General features: G+C 46.0%; 1 protein-coding gene across 1 annotated transcript in view; it reads left to right on the top strand.

Annotated features, from left to right (window-relative positions):
- Window positions 1-1,633: 1,633 nt before the first annotated feature.
- SPRED2 (sprouty related EVH1 domain containing 2) overlaps window positions 1,634-20,568 on the top strand; it is a 67,754-nt gene continuing 48,819 nt past the window's right edge. The window contains exon 1 of the mRNA XM_030447625.1: window positions 1,634-1,775. Within this exon, the coding sequence (XP_030303485.1) occupies window positions 1,729-1,775 (47 nt within the window). The 5' untranslated portion in view covers window positions 1,634-1,728. The remainder of the gene's footprint in view (window positions 1,776-20,568) is intronic.

Here is a 20,568-nt window from a genome sequence, read left to right as displayed (position 1 = left end):
GAATGTTCTGTCAAGAATAAATCCCATAGATTAGACTTGAAAGATAAATCCATAAGTGGCTTCCTTAGGAACTGCAGCTATACAGAGTGTGAATAACCCTACATAGAGAGAGCAGAGAAAAGACATCTCCCTGCCTTCAATGGGAAACAGATGATGCAGCAGAGAAGCCTAAGGAGACCACAAGGGCAAGGTGATGTGCTTGTGTGGGACAGACTGATTTCTTGTCTTAGGATTGCCCAGTAACTGAGGTCCTGATGGGGGAAGCAAAACCAAAACTTGGAACTAGTTAAACAACTCGATGGGCCAAACTTTCAAGTTGGTTCTTGTCACCCCTTGCTCTGGGGACCAAGTAAGTTTCTGAGGGAAGAAGAAGGTGTCATGGTGTAGCTGTGGACACACTGCAAGCTGGGAGAGTGTTTATGGTTAAAGCCCTGTTCATTATAGGAAAAAGAAAAAAAAAAAAACCCACAACATTTTAACTGACCGACCAAAAAAGCTGTGCAATACTACCACCATGCCTGTGCTCCCCCATAGCATTGCTGATCATGGCTCCAAGTGCTGATTTGAGCAAGCTGGTAGAGGGCAAGATGGGGTGGGAAGAACACAAGGGTGGTGAGAAACCCAGAAGAGCCCCGTCACCTTGGGATATGTCCCTATGGGGGACACACTGCTTCTCCCAACTCTTTTTCTAGCAGCAGGTCGTTAGCCCCCATCACTCCACACACTGGTGCCAATCACCAACAAGAAAATGAATCCCTCCTAGGGGACCTTGGCAGCCTCAAGGACCTGCACCAAGCCAGGCTGGCCAGGTTGGGTCGAACCGAACCGAACTTATCTGGGCTGGGTAGGGCTGAACTCTGACAAGGCCAAGCTGAAGCGAGCTAGGCCTGGCTGAGCTCAGGTGGGCGACATCGGGCTGAGCCGGGACTGACGAGGTCAGGCTGCACAGGGCTGAGCAGAGTTGGGTGAGAAGCGCCCGGTCAGCCGAGCAAAAGAAGGTGAGTCCACAGCTGAGCCGGACCGAACCGAGTGGCGGGCGGGGCGCGGGGGCTGCGGCGCGGGGGGCGGTGCCGGCGGGAGGAGGCGAGCGCGGCGGCGGCCGCACCCCGGGCGCTGCGCCGCGGGGGCTCGGTGGGCCGGGCCGGGGCGGGCCGCGCCGCCGCGGGGGAGGTGCCACTGGCAGGCGCGTCTCCTCCTTCCTCGCCGCCACCGCCGCGGCTCCCTCCCTCCCTCCCGCCCGCCTGGGTCCGGCGCTGCCCTGCCCGCTCCCGGCGGCCGTGGCCGCTCGGCAGCGCCGCCGCTTCCTGCCGGGGCTCCCCGCCTCCCTCCTCTCGCTCCGCCGCCATCCGCGGCGCCCCGCCATGGCGTGAGCGCGGCCATGGGGCTGGCCCGGCGCCGCCGCCTGCCCCCGGGCGCTGCGCCGCTCCCCCGGGCCCGGACCCCGCGCCGCCGTCGCCGCCGCCGCGCCCCTCCGCGCCCCCGCGGCGCGCTGACCGCCGCCTGTCCTCTGCCCCCGGCCGCCGCCGCCGCCCGGCGACGAGCGCGGCCGTAGCCCCCCCTCACCCCCCCACACTCCACCCCTCATTCCCCCCCTCCCCGCCGCCGCCCGCGCTCCCGCGTCGTCGGGCCCGGCGCGGCCGCCAGCCCCGGCCCGCCGCGGCGCGGCCTCCCCCGCCATGTGAAGCGCAGGAAGATGCGGAGGCGCAGCCCGGCCGCCCGCGGCGAGGGATGAGCCTAGACGGGGAGAAGATGACCGAGGAAGCCTACCCTGACGAGTGAGTGGGGCCGGGAGCGGCGGGAGGGCCGGCGGGGGCCACCCTTTGTTGCCCCGGCGGGGGGTGGTGCGATCCCTCACCTTTATACCCCACTTTCCCCCCAGGACATACAGACAGACCCCAGGTGGACAGAGGGACACGGACACGCGCGTACGTGTGCGCGCTGCCCTCCCGCGCATCCGCCATTTCGCGCTCCCCCCCGGGCCGCGCTCATTTGCATACCCGCCTTTTCATTCATAAAAACCCCCGGGAGGCGCGGGGAGGCTGGGGTGCATGATGAGGGTGTGGGGGAGGAAGAGTGGGACACGACCCTCCCCGGACAACCCTCCACCGCCACCTCTGTTCCCCCTGTTGGGGAGGGGGGGCGGGAGGTGGGTAGGTCGGGGCTCCCGGTGGGGGCGGCCTGCGGTGGAAGCCGGAGGAGGAGGTGGGTGGGAGGCGGTGCGGCGGTGCGCTCCCCTTCCCCGTATCCCCGGGGTTTGGGGAGGGGGGAGAAATCGGGAAGCGCGGGGGGGCGACGGGGGACGTCGCGGATCCCCGCCCCGGCCGCCGCCGTTTTGTGAATAGGAGGGCGGCCGCCGCCGCCGTCACATGACGCCGCATTCATAAACCCGGTCACCGGCGGCCTTCCCATTCACCGCCACCCCCTATGCCCCCCCCCACCCCCGTCTGGGGGGGCTGCGGGTGCCTGCTGCACCCTCCCGCTGCCCCCCTATCAACTCGGCAACATTTCCCCAACCTCCCCACAAATCTTCCGAGAGGCCCCACCAAGGCTTTCAAAATGCCTGACGGGTCTCTCTTTTCCTTTTATTTATTTTTTTTTTCTTCTTGTTCTTTTTTTTAAATGAATTTTTTTCTTCTCCAAAATAAAACTTAAAAACTTAAAAGGTACTGCAGCGCAATTTTAGCACAGGCTTTTTACAAGCCGCGCTGGCCCAAACGTTGTTCCTGGCTGTCTCTTTCTGGGTATTGACAGTCAAGAGAAATGACTCACTTGCATGCAGGGCTGGTTCCGTGCCAAGCGCCATAGGATGCACCGCGTTTTAAAATGACTTCTCCCAGGGCTTATAAAGCGGCGTCAAAATTGTGCAACCTTTTCGGCTTGGTTTTTGGAATCTGGAAAAAAAAAAAAATCATAATTGACGGCGTGTGGTACCCTTATACCTTCTTATCATCAAACTTATTTTAAGGTGATTTAGTGAAGAAATGTGTGCGGTGAAGGAAATGGCTTCTGCCTGCAACGTGTGTGTTAAGAGGAATTGTTATTTTGGCACTTCTTAATGAAGAGACTATAAATACATGTTTATATGTAGCTTCTGAAATTGTGGTTATTTTGAAGTTGGTATGGTTCCTACACGCACACACAAAAAAAGCTGAGTTTCTCTCCTGCAGATTGCCATGATCTAGCAGGCTGGAAACATGTGGCTAACTCATTTCCAATAAAAGCCCGCTGGTCCTTGGTTGAGTGTTTTTTGTTTAATTTCTCAAATTGGACAAGAGGAGGAGAAGTGGGTCCTTGTGGCTTGTGTCTGAGAGCAGAGAGACAAATCTAACCTGATTCAGTGGACAAAAGCTGTTGCTCGCTAACCTTCATCTTGTGGGAAGTCTTTGCTCCCAATGTGTTTTCCTGCAGGGCTTGGTGTGGAGGTGTGTGTGGGTGTAAAACAGTGAGTGTTTGGCTCTGATGCTTGTTGGTTTTTTTCATTAATTGTAGGCTGCAGTTTGTTTTGGAGCAAATTCTTCCTCCACGTGCTGCCATGCCGAGGGAGATTTCGGCTAAGGTACTTCATCTGTGTCCTACCTGGGCTGGGGGGATAGGCCCTTGGATCATGCCGCTGCTTCTGGGGCCACCAGCCATCCCAGTGGGGTTGTGCTTTGGTCCCCAAGAGATGGGCAGCACTGGTGGCCAGAAGGAGCTGGTACCCAGCCCACTGCCCAGGCCAGCATTAGCTGTTCTCTTGGCAGCTGGATGCGTTGGCTTTCAGGATGAGTGATGCAGCGTGGTCCTCAGCCCTATGCACGTCCCAAGCAGCTGCTCTGGAGGCTGCGGTTGGGCTTGTCACAGTTTTGTCTGGGCCTTTGCCTTGCAGGGCACACAGTAAGGTGTTTTAGGTAAGCCATGGTTTCCTCCATAAGCTCCTCACTTCCAGCCTTGCATTGATTGATGGCGTCGCTGAAGCCGGTGACTCATGGGTTGTTTTTCATTTCGGTGGTGGGTGAAGTGATTTAATTTTTTTTTTTCCCCCAATATATATGGTGTTAAAGAAATAAGGACAGGCTCCTCCTGATAAGTTTTCTCAAGCTGTCAGAACAATGGTAGTATAGCGTGCTATTTGCCCTAGATATCTGGCTTTAATTTGCATAGCTATTCTCATTTCACTGAGTGCACTGTGAGCAAATGTAACAGCCAGATTACAAAAAAAAAAAAAAAAAAAAAAAAAAAGACTGCTGTCAGGATGCATTTTAAAATAACTTCAAGTAAATAAGACGACTTTTTTCCACCATCTTTTTTTTTTTTTTAATTGTTTGAGAACAGCTCAATGTGATTTTTAGTTTTGAAACAATTTATAAAACCGAGGAGGGAAAAAATAGGGCTTAGGATGCTGGAAACTCATTGGTCCCTTCATGACTGCACCATTTCAGATCGATACTTAGAGGTCAATTTGTCATTGCAAAGTGAGCGCCTCTTTCTGCATCTCAGCCTTTATTTCTGCTTCCCTCCTTCATCCCCCCCCCGCCTCCATCACCACTGCACTTCTCCTTTGCAGGTGTCAGGAGGGGGAGGGAAGTGGAGATGCCCAATAATAAATCAGAGACATGAAGCTTCTTAAGTGATGGGAGAGTTTTGGGCAGTGTTGCCCACACCTGGGTGAGGAGGGGCAGCTTCCTGACCCTCTCCACAGCTGCCAGCTCCTGGGGTGGGCTGCTGGCATTTTTCCACTTCATCCTCCTACTTAGAAACTGCACCCTTAAAGCGATTCTCTTACACCCGGAGGCTGCTGCCTTGCTCGTTCCAATGCACGGTTTCCAAGAAAGTCACAGGAAGTAATTAAATGGAAAAGGTCAGAGAACGAGGAAGTGTTGGTCCACAGCCTTCTGCTGTTTGGGATGGAGCCGCAATGCCTGCCCCAGCCAGGCAGTGGCTGTGTCCCCGGGGTGTCCCGGCCGCTTGGTGAACGTGTGCTTGATTTATTCCAGCGAGCCTGGAGCGTGTGTGTCAAGTGTTTGCAAGTGGGACGGGTCCTGTAGAGGATTTTAACGAGCTGGATTAAGTGGGATATGTCTCGGGTGGTACACGGGGTTGCTGTAGTCTTGTCTGGGATGCCAAAATGCAGCTTGAGGCTTTGGGGTGATGCATTTTTCCCAGTCCAGGGAAAGAAAATTAAACCTAACACGCACTCATTAGTCCTTTCGCTGGTCCCAATATCCCACTTCCCTCCATTGCTGAGCAGGGACCAGCGGTGGTTGCTCTGAATGGTGAGTGTGTCAGTATTGCAGTTTGACCTTTCCACCAAAAAAACCCACTTTTTTTCTGTCTTTCATTTTTCACCACACTTTTGCCCAATACCAATGATTTTTCTGGCGGTGTCATAAGCTTCTCATTCAGCTAAATTTTTCTGCTGCAAGCTTAAGCTGGGGAGTAAGGCATGGGACATGCTCTGTGTCATGACATTATTGCTCATAAATAGGACAGGAAATGAAGGATTGCCAAAATATAACTGTTTACTTCTTGGCTTGAAAACACGCCTGTTTAAAATATGACATGTAAGTAGCTGCCTTGTTCAGTTACTGGGAGAAGTTGCTGTTTACAAGAGAATAATAGCTCTGTGGGATGACGGATGGAAAAAAAGGGATTTACCCTTTCTACTTCTGTCCTGGAATTGCCTTGGAAAGGAGCTGTATGTGGAAGATGTATGGAGAGGGTGTTTGGTCACACAGCTGGAAGGGAGGTCTGTGGGAAGAAGGTTGCCACAAGTAGGATGGGGCTGGACTTTGATTTCTTGGCGTGTTAGTCTGCACTACAGCAACCAGTAGCCCTTGAATAACCCTGATTCTGTATTGAAGAGAAAAAAAATGAAACAACCCAACTTTGGGCCAGAAAGTGAGGTTTTTTAGCACAACTCCTCTCAGGAAGAAGTATGGTGGGATGGTGTTAGTGGATGGTATCTGAATGTGGCAGCTGCTGCACCAGCGACGGAAGCATCTTTGACCTGCTTTTGCAGCCTGTTTTTTCATCTCACTGGGGCACACCCTCAAGCATGGATTAAAAGGTAGGCTTTATCTGCCTATTTAATTAAATCCCAAGGCTGTAAACAAAAGAACGTTGTGCAGCGAGGCTCTCTCTTAACGTGGACTCAGTTCACTGGTAGCTGGATTTAAACCACAAAATTGTTTCCTGTTGGTCATCATACCACAGGGAGATGATGGTAATTGTCCTCCCTTCTGGACCAGGATGGAAAACAAGACCTGAGGACTGAGAGACAACTTAACTGTTGATTGCAATCCTTTCTTACAGTCTGCCATGCTTGAGGAACGGGTAAACTTATTTCCTTTTCTCCTGCAGAATATCAATAAATGATAGTTTGGAGGTACTAAACTTGAGAGGGAAGTACTTGGAAAGTTTGAATACCAAAGTTGTGCAGGTGGTCTGCTGCATTCTGACACAAGTAGGGTTGTACATTGATCCAGCCCCTTGAATGGCAGAAGTCAAGATCTGGTGGCTTGCTGGCAGAGGTGCACCTCTCTCTCTCTCTGCTGTTCATACCAGCTTTGGCTGTAGGAACTACTCCCTTCAACAAATTTATTGAAAATGTGTTTTTGTTTATTTTCCTTTTTTTCTTTTCCTTTTTTTATGACAGTAGAGGATAATCCTTCTTACAAGAAACGTGCAGGAGTGAAGAGGGCGCAGAGATTAATAAAACTAAAAGTACAGCTGTGCAGACTATGTTTTTTGAGATATGCCCTTTTTCCTAGAAGTGGAACACTTGATTTTTGGCGGACTTAAACTTTCTGAAGCAGAGCAGAAATTTAAAAAGAAATAAAATATAAAAGGTCAGTTGACTGAAAAAGGCACAAATAGACTATGGAGCTGATAGACAGAAAATACAAGCTGCAGCAGTCTGTTTCTGTGGAGTACAGTAAGCAAGTGAGAGGCTGTAAATCCCTGCACTGGTTAGAGAGGTGTTCTCCACACCTGCCAGCAAGGAGAGTGGTGCAGCATCTCTCAGCACCTTGCTTGAACTGACCTTTTCTTCCCATCGTAGACACAGGTAGATTCAGCTGATGGTTTCTAGTGTTCCTTTTTTTCCTTTCTTTTCCTACATATTGATATTCTGCCAAGATTTTCTGAGTTTTCTTCCTTTCCTACCTATTTCCACCCTCTTCCCTTGTCAAATTTCCTTTAATCATTTATTCTTCTGGTTCTTCCTCAGTGCTGAAAACCTGACCCTCTGAAGCTGCAGAGTAATGCGTCTAAGCTACACCAGCTGCCCTCTTCATGCCTTCCCTTTGCACCTAACCCTCACTTTTGGTATTGCATCAGCTTTTCTGAACAAAGATTGAGTGCCTGTGTAGAATCTCATGTTGGGTTTCCTCGCGTGGCAAGGCTGCCTGTCTGCTGGTCCCCTCTAGTTGGCAAACTGAGGGTGCCGGGATGCAGAAGCACATCTAGGGCATGGGAACAAGCCCTACTAATGCAGCAGGAATAGCAAAGCAATCCCCAAATGCTGAGCTTCTGCCTCCTGGCACCATCAGATATGGGCATTCTACCATACTGATGTGGCCGTTGGTGTTGGTACCCATAGATATCACAGTGATGCTGTTGACCTCTTTTCCTAGTCCTGCTCAATGTCAACCAAATGCTGAGTGGTCAGAGGAAGATCATCTTTAAGTCCCAGAGTATGTCTTAACTCCATCTCATTACTTTATCTTCTGTGGCAAAGTCACTGGTGGTTCTTCCCTCCCCTGTATTCATTGCATCCAGGGAAGTGAGCTTGCTTGGCTAGCTTTCCAGCATGAGAACCATAGCTTTGTCTCCATCAGAGGCTGGAGCAGCTCTCTGTGCTGAGCCAATGTGGGGCTGTTCCCTCCTTCAGCTGTGTTTCAGCACTTTCCTGCCTGCTTTCTCCTCTTTGTGTCTTCTTTTGTGTTCTTTTGTTTCCTTTCCCCTATGCTCTTGGGGCCTGTTTTTTATTATTATTATTATTTGCCTCTTACGTGTTTTATTTCTGCTCTTTCATTTGTCACTCTGGTCTGGAAGCAGGACTTCTACCATTGCCACAACTCCTGCTGGGAACGAAACCCGTCTGGCAATATTTTCTCCCTGCCATCAGGGGAAGGTGGTCTCCCACAGTGTGTACCTGATGTAGCCACTGAAGTGACATGCTCTGTACATCATGCAGTACAAGTAGATGCTTCACTTTAAAAGTAATCTATGTTTTATGAAAAGCAGCATTACAAAATACACTTTATCAAGGTTGTTACAGACCTTTCTGCCAGCAGCTGGCAGGTTCTACCTGTTGCAGTAGGTCTAAGTGAGATTTAACCCAAATTATTATTTTTGTCTCCAGTCTGCTTGTTCTTAGGCTCTTTGAATAACTTTCTTCTTTGACTTTCTTTGCTTGCAACTCACACTTCAAGGGCTGTGTTTGGTTTTGTTGTTTTGTTTTGGTTTTTTTCTCCTCCCCTTTGTTCTCAACTCCTACTGTCTGCTGTAATCTCTGCTGTAATCAGAGGAGAGATCTTGAGTCTATCAGCTGAGCCCCTATGGCTGATGGCTGTTGCAGCTAGGGAGGAAGCTTCTTACTGACAGGTGTGGGCATGAGAGGTTACAGGGCTTTCTAAAAAAATTACTTAATTTCTTTGTCCGTGGTGGTGTTAAAAGTGAGATGGTAGAGTTGTCCACCTCCAGAAAGTACTTGAACCTCGACGGTGGTACTTAGCAAGGAGAAAAGTGTTTTGTGGCCTGAAGACTCCTGTGGTGTTGGAACTTGTTCCTTGCTAGCTAGTGCTTTTTGTCCAAGGTGCTACAGAAACTAGGGAAAATGAAAGCAGAAAATAGTGTCTTTATTGAACTACCTAAACAATAAATGTAGGGGTTTTTTTGTGCATATATTGAGTGACCTTTCAAAGGTAACTGTAGGACTTGTGTACATCTCTCTAGGAACAAAAGTGTCTTTTGTTGAATGCAATCCCCCCACACCTTCACCCCTGTTTTTAGTAGGGAAGTCGAGTTGATTGCTGTTAGACCTCTGCTGTTGATGTTTGTGAGGCTCCCATTGATGGTTCTGGGAGATGTGTTGTAAAACCTGATAGTGTCTTTTGATCTAGTTTATGGAAAACATGTCTCTCTGCTTGTAAGGACCTGTGCTGCCGTGCAAGGACAGGAGTGTGTTCTGCACATGCACTTAAGTCCCGAGGAGGTCTGGAAACGCTTAGATTGTTTTTTTAATTGCATTATACATATGTCCTGTTTGGATAGTCCCATTACTTCATTTATTGCTAGTTAAATGTGGGTCTGAAGATTAGGCAGCTTCCCTCCTTGTGCTGTGCATTAAAATGTTAAGCATTACTTGCCTGTTTGGTGAGTACTTAGGAGCAGGATTAGATTCCTTTGTGATAGCTGAAATGCATTGAAGGTGTTTGCACAGCAGTCAGTTTCAAAATGCTGTGGGAAATCAAGGAGCTTCTTCCCTAAACACTGGAGCCTGTTGTAGCACTGCTGTCTTGCCTGCCAACTCCTTCCTTGTCCTCCCCTTTGCCTGCAGAAAGACAACGTTTTTTAAATGATGTGGTTTTATAGGAATTAAGTCCATGCTTAGGATTAGTTGATGCCACTAGTAGCAATTAGTACCTGAGCTAAAACACATTTTTGTAATAGTTCTTTTTTCTTTTTGAGTCTCTAGACTACACTTCTTGTTTATTAATTCACATACTGGTGGTGAAAATAATTTTTTGACATGGAGAATGGACAGACAGGGCATGACGTGAAAGCAAGCTCTTCCATAGCCATGGATATATATGTTTTTATGTGGCTTCCTTCCTTTAAAATAAGAGCAACATTTTTCTGCAGCTGAAATTACTCCTCCCCTGTATCACCTTAAGCATCCCCATGGTGAGGAGGATGCTGCCCAAGAAGATGCCCATCATGCTTGTCCTCCTTTTTGTCATGTGCTTGCACTTGCTGAAAGCCAAGAGCTCAGCTCACCTCTGCTGGCTCCATTTCTTATGCTGACATGTCCAAACACCCCTGCCTGGGTTGTTCAGTGCTTGGAAGGCAGGTTGGCTGTTTACGTGGTTTAAGAAGTGGAAAGGTATGCCCCCAAGCTGATGTAAGGTTACTAATGCTTCAAACATATAGAGAAGCGTGTGCTTTGCCTTGAGTTGGGATGAGATAAAGTGAGGTTGAGGATGGTTTGGGGTATAATTGGGTTCATGGCCCAGTAGTGAGCATCAGCCCTGGTGGCTTGACACCACTCCTACCCTGCAGCCCCTCACCCCACTTCTGGGCTGTGGTGCCAGGAGGATACAACTGGGATGGTTGTTTGTGGGGTCTTTGAACCTTGGAAGATCTCTGAGGGATGAGAAATATCTAGGTGTTAATATTGGGGAGCTCCTCTCTTTTTTTGTTTTCCAGAAATCAAAAGGGGTGCTGTGAAGGGCTGCTGGAAGGCATCAGCAGAGCTGGCATGTAGAGTCAGCCACTGCTGCAGGGCTTCTGGGTCTAGGGTTGCAGGTTATTTACAAACACTCTGGTTCTTAAAAATTACATAGAGATCTGAAACTATCAGCCAGGCTAATTCAAAGCATGCTCAGTTTTTTCAGCTGTTGAACTTAATTTTTTGCTTAACAGCACCATTCCTGTAGCACTTGGACCTTTGCATCCTTCCATTGTTTGTCTGTACTGCATGGGTGAGAATGCAAGGACAGAAGTCCAGTAGTGCAATGGGGAGCTGAATGCCTAATTTTACTTTTTGGTGCCAAATACAGTGTGTCCTGGTGGTGCCAGCAAGCAGAGAAATTCACCCTCCTCTGCTTGACAGAAGAACAGAAAAGCATGGAAGAGCATGCTTAACCTTGCTGAAATCAGGAGCTAGACCTGCCCTCTACCATATTCACCACAGTTTTGGCAATACAGCTGCCTTATTTGATCACATTTCCTAAACCCCAAAATGCGTGATTCCTTGGCATAGATTTTTTTTAAAATTTTTTTAAGCTTTGTTTTCATTTTTTACTTTTATTAACATCCCCACTGCTTCAGTGGGGATGGAGAGCCAGAGTATAGTCATCCTTGTTAAACCACAGCATAAATCCCTTTATTTCAGAGCTTGTTGCACTCTATGTATTTAAAGCGTGTATTACAGAAAAGCCACTGATACTTTAGTGGACTATGCATGAGCATTTTTTTAAAGATACTGGTGAAATGACAGCAAAAACTTTATTGTTGGAGATTTATAGTGCTGCCAACATAATTCATCCTTGACTGAAACTTGGCATGAGAGGTATTAAGCTGGTTGCAGCTTGTCATTGCTTTATATGTTGTTACTGGGTGCCTGTAATTTGGTGGCTGTAAAGATAGCAAGGTTAGAAAATGGTATAGAGTTTTGTAAAACAGTAATTGCCATACTTGCATTGCTCAGATGACCTTGTGCTTTTAAAAAGGCAGCTGATGTTTAGTTGAGCTGGATGAAAAACCTAGTGCAGAGCTTGCTTTCTGCATTTAAAAACAAGAATAAAAGGCTGTACTAAAATTAAACTACTAGAGCTGCTTAAGAGAAAAAAAATCCTGTGTTTTTTTCCTTTTTTCTCTGCAAGTATTTAGCAGTTCAGTATTGTAATACTGCATGAAAGTCCAAATGTTGGATGGCTTAAAAGTTATTAAATAATGCTGAAGATGAGCTTCTGCTTTTTGTCCAAAGGGAGTCAAATGTTGAGTTAGCTAGCTTGGTTAAAAGCAGTATCTAAAACAGTGAAGAGAGATTGATAGCAGAGAGGGAGAAAGGGGACTCAGTGCATTCATTGCAAGTTGTAGAGACAAGGATAACAAGTGGATTTTTCTAGGAAAAAAACACATCAAGAAGAACTGTAATTTTACTGTACTTGAAGCTTGGTGCTTCTAAGCTGCATGACTTCTCTCAAAGCATCAGCAGCTTCTGTACTCCAAAGGCTTTGGGTGTATAAATCCTGTGGACAGGCAGGCTGGTGTGGAGGGGAGCTGGACACGTACGTAGAGCTCTCTCTCACAAATGCAGTCAGGAAGTTCTAGAAATACCCTTTATAAACACTGCATCCTACAGGAAGAACCTTAAAGCCCAAATAAACCATTTCCCCTTATGCCTATGTATACAGAAACTCTTTGGAAGATCTTATCTGGTCAGCAATGTGCCTTTTTACAGTAGCTCCTGAAGCAAGTTATGATAAATATCAACTTTTTTTTTTTTTTTTTTTTTTTTAATCTGTTCATTCTGTCTGTCTGCTTTTATCAATTATTTAAAAGGCTCTGTCTCCCCTGCCATTATGCAGAAGATGTAAAACTTCTCAGGTCAGTTTGTCTGAATAAGTGATGATTTTTTGTTAAAAGTGCAGGTTGGTGGGGGTGAACATAGAATTACAGAATTTTCAGGGTTGGAAGGACCTTTAAGATCATCTAGTTCCACCCCCCTGCTATGGGCAGGGACACCTCCCACTAGATCAAGTTGCTCAGAGCCCCATCCAGACTGGCCTTAAAAACTTCCATGAGGCTTTCACCACCTCACTGGGCAACCTGTTCCAGTGTCTCACCACCCTCATGGTGAAGAACTTCTTCCTAATATCTAATCTAAATCTACCCTCCTCTAGTTTGAATCCATTCTCCCTAGTCCTAACACTACCTGACATCCTAAAAAGTCCCTCACCAGCTTTTTTCTAGGCCCCTTCAGATACTGGAAGGCTACAAGAAGGTCTCCTCAGAGCCGCCTTCTCTCCAGACTGAATAACCCCAACTCTTTCAGTCTGTCCTCATAGGAGAGGTGCTCCAGCCCTCTGATCATCCTCATGGCCCTTCTCTGGACACGCTCCAGCACCCTCCTGGACACACATCCATGTCCCTTCTGTAAAAGGGGCTCCAGAACTGGATGCAGTTCTCCAGGTGGGGTCTCACAAGAGCAGCGTAGAGGGGGAGAATCACTTCCCTCAACCTGCTGGCCACAATTGTCTTGATGAAGCCAAGGATCCCATTGGCTTTCTGGGCTGCAAGTGTACCCTGAGCAGTGGCAGAAGGAATGGTGGTGGGTGTTTTTATCCATTTGACTTGATGTGTGCATGTGGGGTTAGGGATCCTCCCCCACCTAAAAGTTGTTTTCACATGTGTGTAGTATGTGTAGAAATTATTACCAGACAGCAGGTAAAGGGGAGGTAGAAACAGGCTTATTTTGATGCCTTGGATTGAACTCCAAAGGAGTTTGTTGGCCCGGGGATTGCCATGGCTGTCTTGCATGATGCTGTCCTGGACAATGTTCAAATACATGTGCTTGTGGTGCAGTGATGTTTTTACTCAACTTCTTTTGCATGTAAAAAATCTTCTTGCTTCTCTCCAAGTTTTATTATTAGGCCCCAGAAATGCTTGTATACCCAGAGGACAAGATCTAGCTGTGCTCTTCTGCTTTTTGGGTGTGAAGCTAGCAGTTGGTGTGCCTGCTTGACCTCAGCCGTGCCAGTCCTCCCCCAGCAAGCTGTTAAGAGCCTTTTGAAATCACAGCCTATGAATGAAAAAAATTACAGCCTAATGAGGTCTGCCACCAACCACTCATTTTGTTTGGTTCTGCGTGCATGCCGTTAAATAAGATCCCTGAAATAATTTCCAGGGCCTGCAGAGAAGTGTCCACACACACATACTCTCCACCTCAATCCCCATATGCAACCAAATGATTGTTTCCTAAAGTTTGCAGCTGCATGGATTATTTTAGAAATGGTGATTAGAAAGTTCTACGAGTTGCAATGCAAAATCCCTACCTGAGGCGTTTTTGTCTTGGATGTGCTTTGGCTATGGAGTGTTGCATGTACCTTTATATTTTCTCATACAGGAAGCTATTAGGTGAATAGTAAACAGGGTTATTTTGTTGATATAACTTGCTGTTCTGCAAAAAAGTCATTAATACCATTTCTAGTGGCCTTATTGCTGGTGAGGGTGTTTGGGTAGGCTTTTTTTTCCACTCCTTCCCTTTACTATATCTCATAGGAAGTGTGGGCTACCTTTATCAGCGTATTAGTGGAATAGCTTTCCCAGCCTTTCATTGGGTTGAATAAAATAAACAAACACTCCTCCTTATGAGAAGGAAGGGAAAGGGAAAGAAGGGTGTTTTTGTGTACATTTCCCCTTTTACCTTTCACAAAAACCAAACCCATAAACTTCCGAAGTTGGTGCCGTCTAACTTGTGATTGTAGGAGTTGAGAGTCAGAGGCTTAATTTACTTTCTCAGTGCTGACTTAGCATTAACAAAGGCAAATGGCAGTGAGCAAGAGAGCAGACTTGCTGCTTTGGTTTTGCCTCTGTTGGACAAAACACACTCTGAGTTCTGCAGTGATTCAAATGACAAAATCACAGGGTGCTTTTGTAAATCGGGTTGTCTTGGATTACAAACCTATGTTGGTTTGGGGCAAGGTGGTTCAGAGGAAAATGTGTCCTATGTTCCAGCACTTAAATTTTGAGATTGCACAAACACATACCTTTTGTGCAACTCGGTATCAAAGAAAAAGCAGTTAAATACTACTAGGCTACTTCCCTCTTCTCCTTCCTCATTGAAGGAGGGATAAGAGGAATAATTTTTCACAAGACCATTTATCAGGTTGTGGTTCTACGTGAGTCTGGTATGCTTCTGAGAATACTTGGCTGCAAGTAGTACTTCCCTATATGTATTTTAAGAAGGAAAAAGTTACTAAAATATACATACCAAAAGATATCTATATATTGAGTACTCTTTTATTTCTGCACTTGGAGTCTGAATAGTTGTGGCCTGGATAGTAGAGGCAAGGCTAGAAATCAAAAAAATCCCCAGTTGGGCCTTCTTCCAGATGATCATCCACCTTGAATCACCGCTTCTGAGTCCTGGCTGCCTACTCATGGTATGGCCATGGTGCCACCTTTGTCAGGCAGGAAATCAACCCCTGCCTGGTAGGCAAGAGTAGAAAAATTCAGCTGACTCAGAAGGGGCTTCTGGATCTGTTGTCACTGACCAGTCATCTGGACAACATGTAACATCTACTGTTTGTTGTAATTAATGCTATAAAGAAGTTGCACAGTGGACTTGGAAGGAATATAATGCTGCTGGTAGTTGAAGGGAACATGATTGTGCCTGGGAGACATCTCTTCCAATGGTTAAAGTTAGGGGGTCTTCAGCTGTGAGCTGAGCATCAAGGATCTTTCATATCCTCTCATCTTCTTATGAATGCAACAGTCCAAATATTAGGGTGCATTAAAAAATACCTGGTAAACAGCTACCAATGATGCTTTTGAGTATGGTTAGTACTGGATTTTTTTGCAGTGTATATGGAAGCTAACATCCTTGCACATAATGAGAGCGGTGTGGAGTGAAGGGATGGGATGTATGACAGGGAAATTTCTTGACTTAATTGGTGATGGCTCTGCAGGAAAAGTGCTAATGCTTCTTGTACTGATGTGTTCCAGTTTGTGGTTTTTAAAACTGCCACGATGTGGACCTTGGACAGTTGGGTCACCACTTGCTCCAATGAAGGGGCATGAGAAGGTAGTGTCTGTATTTTCTTTAGACCAGTAGAAGTTAATCTTCTTTGTGTCTGCAGACAGTGTCTTCTCTTGTCAGATGGTGTGTGTCTTTGGCTTATCATTCAGAGATGTATTTCTTAGCAGGTACAGAGCAACTGGCTGGTTTTCTCACCCATTAAGCTTCTAAGCCTAGTATCATGCCTTGCTTTCTGGCCGATTCTGGCAGAGCATGGGTGCCCAGCAGCATGGCAGGGGAGCAGGGGATGGTCTTTTGACCTCAGCCTGAGCATTCAAGCATGTGTGTTGTATGTTCCTCCTCCATGCCTTCCTTGCTTGATGTCATCCAGGTGGATGATGGCAGTGCAGCTTCAGGTAACTCCAGAACTACCATGACAGCAGTTGTATGCATTTGCCTGGCAGCACTGAGATGCTGTGATGTTTGCAAAGGAAAACCCAATTCTGCTTTCTTCCATGAAATGGTGGGGTGCACAAGGTCCTACCAGGTCCCTGTTTGGAAAATAGCCTGTGAGAGAGGGATGCTTTGGCTTTTGCAAGTTTTAATTGGAAGTGTGTCCCAGCAACTAATAGCCAACTGGTCTTCTAAGCTGATGTTTCCTTAGGTGGATGGAATAAATGCTCAGCCCCTTTCCTCTACTTCTGTGTATGACTTTTTCCAGCAAGAAACTTCTGCTGCTCCCTGAACTTCTGAGTAAAACCAGGTCCCCAGGACAGAAGAGGGAAACTCCTTGAGAGTGCTCTTTGGTGTCGAAACACGCTGGATAAAAGCACGTTTGTACATTTTGTTACGCGAAGGAATTCCTGGCCGTACCCAGCCTTAAGTAAATAGCCAGGGAGAGGCGACTGAAGCATGACGGGCTGGTTGTGGTTGGTGTGGAAGTCCACAGTGCAAAGCAAACGATAAAGGGAGCTGTGCCCTGTTTTACAGAAGTGCTGTTGTGTTAGGAGAAAACTGCCCGATGCCTAAAGCTGTGCTCGGGGTCTTTTGCAGCAAGTACGGAAAATGCAGAAAGGTTCTCCTCAATCCATAGGTAAATTTTCCTGTCACGTTGTGCATCTCAAGACACTTGAAAATGGTGAGTTTGTATTAATTGAAAGGAAGTAATCCCACTGGGGCGTTTTGCTGATTTGATGTTTAGCTTCAAATTCTGGATAGGAAAAAACCTCTAAGTTAAAACTGGTTTTCTAGGAGATGCATAACATAAGGCCCAGAAAGGTCCAACTTAGAGATTGCCTGAGCTGCCCTTGCAGCTCCTTCGGTTGGTTGAGATGGCAGAAAACCAAGCAGGGTTTTCCTTGGATGGCCCCCATAGGAATGTGCCTGGTTGAGCCACCTGATTTTGGACATCTCTTGCTGTATAATTCATAAAGGGGGTTTAGAAACTCCTTTGACAGCAAAGGTAAATTTTTAAAACCTGGAGAAAACTTCAGACTGGAGAGAGGGGAAAATGTGACTTGTTGGAAGGTGCTGCATTTCAGGGAAGGTTAACTTTGCTGTGCAAGAGTTTCTTCATTGAATAAAAGAAGGTAAAAGGGTTATGCCTGTTTGCAACTTGTGCATGTTCTTGATATTTTATATTTAACTTCTGAAAGCTGTGGACCTTACATATGGGGAAGGAAATACCTAAAAGGCTTAATTCAAGTCTCTGTATATTAATTTTATTTTGGAACAACAAATTTAGGAACTTTTTTGCAGGAATGTGGCTAGGTAATTCATGATCTAGTTAAAATATTAAATATACTAACCTCTTTGTGGTTTAAGAAAGATATTTACTTCTGTATGTGGTAACTTCTCTCTCCAGTATAGACTTAATTTTGTCAAGAGTGCCTTGTTGTAAAGGTCAGAAGAGGGTTACCATTTTCCGTTCAATCAAATATGTGCAGACAAATGTGGAAAAAGTCTCTCTGAGATTGGTCATTGTGGTTTTTCCATACAAAAACATAAAACAACCTGGCACGGGGAAACGTAAGCATGCAAGAAACCTCTATAGAAGAAGGTATTTCCCCTGTGTTTGATTTCCAAAATGTAGCTTCAAGATACACTGCTTCCTGAGCATGGCCAGAAGCCTCTGTGAGGTCACGCCATCACTCGTGTTGCGTCAAGGATGAAGTTTGCGATGGTCTCCCTCAACATGTCTGTCCATATACGTATGGTGGCTTCAGGGCTTTTGTACCTTCAGAAGCTGTGCAGTCTCTTCACATGTTGGGGTAGCATAGCTCCTTTGGCTTATGTTGCGTATGGCTGTAGCTCTAATGTTGTGAACACTTTTTGCCACTTAGTGCTCCTTCTGCATTATAGAACATGGGTAAGTTAGCCCAGCAGCATCTTGGAGCCAGGCTTGTGGTAGAGTGGATTTTTATTTTATATTTCTTTAACCAGGCAGTGTGGTGAATGTGTTTTCTCTTTTTGCTAAAATTAAAACTTCTTCCCACCCTCGGACTTCCACCACACAAAGCATGAGAGGCATACAGGGCACACCGTAGGTTGGTGCGATGTTTCCATTGATTATTGAAGTCTTCAGCCTGGGATATGACCTAATTAAATTTGAAGAGTGCTCTTGCCCTAGGTGAATAGAAAGCCTGCCCAAACAAGCACTGGGACCCAAAGCAAGAATTACTGTGTATCACATGAAAAGCTTAGTTTTAGCTTTATAAGTGGATAGAAATAGGATGTAGCACCATCAGCAGCCCATGGGGGCAGGTTATTGTGTTGCCAACTGTTAGCAGGTTAAAGTTATTAAAATCGTCTGTGACTGTTCCTAAAACCTGTCTGTGCCCATTTCACACTAGCATTTCAGGACCACAAATGAGGAGCCACTTCTCACAATGCCACTTGCTTGGCAGAAGGTCACAAGGAAGTCCTGAGCACTATCCAGGAATTGGGATTTTGGCGTAATCCCTTTAGGATCCTCCATACAGCTGGTCATCATAGGCATGATGGGAGTCCCCAGACTTCCCGGTTGCTACCTTGGTTGGTTGGAGAAACCACAGTCAGTAAGTGCCATGGAAACTTTTAAAGCTGCTTGATTTTGTTTTGATTACAATTTTTTATTTTATTTCCTGATGTCAACTGGCATCTCTGACTTGCTGAAGTACCTATGGGCATTAAACACCAGTTGATCTAATGGATAATTCAAAACCACCCCATTCACCCAGGGGGCTTTGCAAAGCCAAGAAATCGTAAGATATCCCAGAAGAGATGTCCAACCCTTTCATCATCAGCTGGGTTACAACTGTCCTCTTGCACTGCGTGCTCTGTAACAAGGGCTGCCAAAGCTTGGAAGGCTGCTTTAGACAAGGCATCCATCATTTTAGTGTGCTTTGTTTGTTTCTTCAATAGTACTTTTACATGCTTTGAAGAAAGGGATTGGAAAAGCCAATCTGTGACTTCTGAAAGTATCTCTTGGGTATTGGCAGATGAAGAAAAACAGACTGGTATTTTGAGAGTTGTCTCACACCTGACGAACTGCTTTCGTGGCAGAAGTAAAAGGTATTTTTTGTGGAAATAATTGTCCATTTTTTTCATAGGTCATCCTTTTATCTCCCTCCAGAGCAAAGAAAGGGTGGACCCAGAATATTTGGGTGTCAGTTCAGGGTTGAAATGGCATTTCTGGCTGACATTTCAGGGTGTGAAGCACAGGGAACCTTGGCGAGTGCTGTACACGGGTGCAGCTTCTCACTGCTGCCTCAAATACTTAATTAGCCAGAGAGCGTGAACTTTAACAGTGCTCTTGGTAGTGATTTCCTGGAAGCCAGCACTTAACGGCTCTGTCTGCCACTGTTGTTATTTCAATTTCTGCTTGTAATTGATGGGAGTTGTTTAATTACCGATGCCATTGGTTAACGTGAGGAGCTACGAACTCGTCAGGCATAAACCCTGGAACACTGACACGTGGGAGACAAAAACAAAAAATAGAAAAGAGAAACATCTGGTCTGCTTGCCTCTGCAGTGATTCGGCAGGATTTTAACTTAAGTAATGACTTGAAAAGGGCATGTGAATTGGCATAAGGCAGGTACCCAATAGCTAGTCTGGCATGTTGGTGTGCTCTGTGCCACTCTGGCAGCATCAGTGTTTCTCTAGACAGGAATTTTTGTGTGAACTGAAATTTTAAAATTGTTTCAAAGTCTGAACTTTGGTTCTCTGATTTTAATGCAGTTTATCTGCCTATAGTGTTGGTATAGTCAGTCACTCCCCTGGTTGATACATACAAAACCAGAAACATGTAGCTGGGTATATTCTGGGTCAGGCAGATAGCAAATGCATAATATTTGATACAATATACAGTTATTTATATATTCATACAAATGTAGCATGCAGTAAGCATACAAATAGCATCTAGGTCTTCACTGCAGTTGTGGTAGAGGTCAGATCCAAGTGGAAAGCTCCACTTGGATTGATTGTATTGCAGTTGCTTTTTTTTATATCTACGTAGTTTTCGCCACATAGTTAAGTAACATCTGCTAATGTAGAAATGCAATTCAAAGGGATTGCTTCCATTGGACAAAAATAATTCGACTATATATGGTACGAAAGAGCAAAGTGACAAGAACGTATTAGAAGTATAAATATTTAAACTCTTTTTCAGATTGAGTTAAACTTAGTTTCTGTACTGATGGCTTTCCATGTTCTGAGAATTATGCAGGCAAGATGTGAGCTTAATTCAGCTCTTAAGGTGTCATTCAGTATGTGTGTGTAGAATTATTTGCAATGGGAACTAGCTAAATTTCTTTCAGGCTTTTACAAGAAGAAGGTGGAGAAGTTACTTTAAAAAGTTTCTGAATGAGGGAATATTGATGTGGTGTCTTATTCCCTCTTCTCCTCACCTCCTTTAATAGCAGAAGACCTGCTTTGGCAGCCTTAGCAGTGCTCACTTAAGTAAGATAACTTATGTATAAGGCATGAATCACAAGATGTTTGAAATGGAAGAAAAGGTTAGTGCCTCTGGACAAAATGGTTGTATTGATTCAGCTTAGGTGACTTGCAACTGTCCAAAAATGTTGTGCCAGCAAGTCACTGCAGAAGTGGTGTTTGGCCTCAGCACATCCAAGCTTCTTCC

The sequence above is a fragment of the Calypte anna genome, chromosome 3, assembly GCF_003957555.1.
Source record: "Calypte anna isolate BGI_N300 chromosome 3, bCalAnn1_v1.p, whole genome shotgun sequence".
Classification (NCBI taxonomy): Eukaryota; Metazoa; Chordata; class Aves; order Apodiformes; family Trochilidae; genus Calypte; species Calypte anna.
This window is presented reverse-complemented; position numbering and strand designations above follow the sequence as displayed.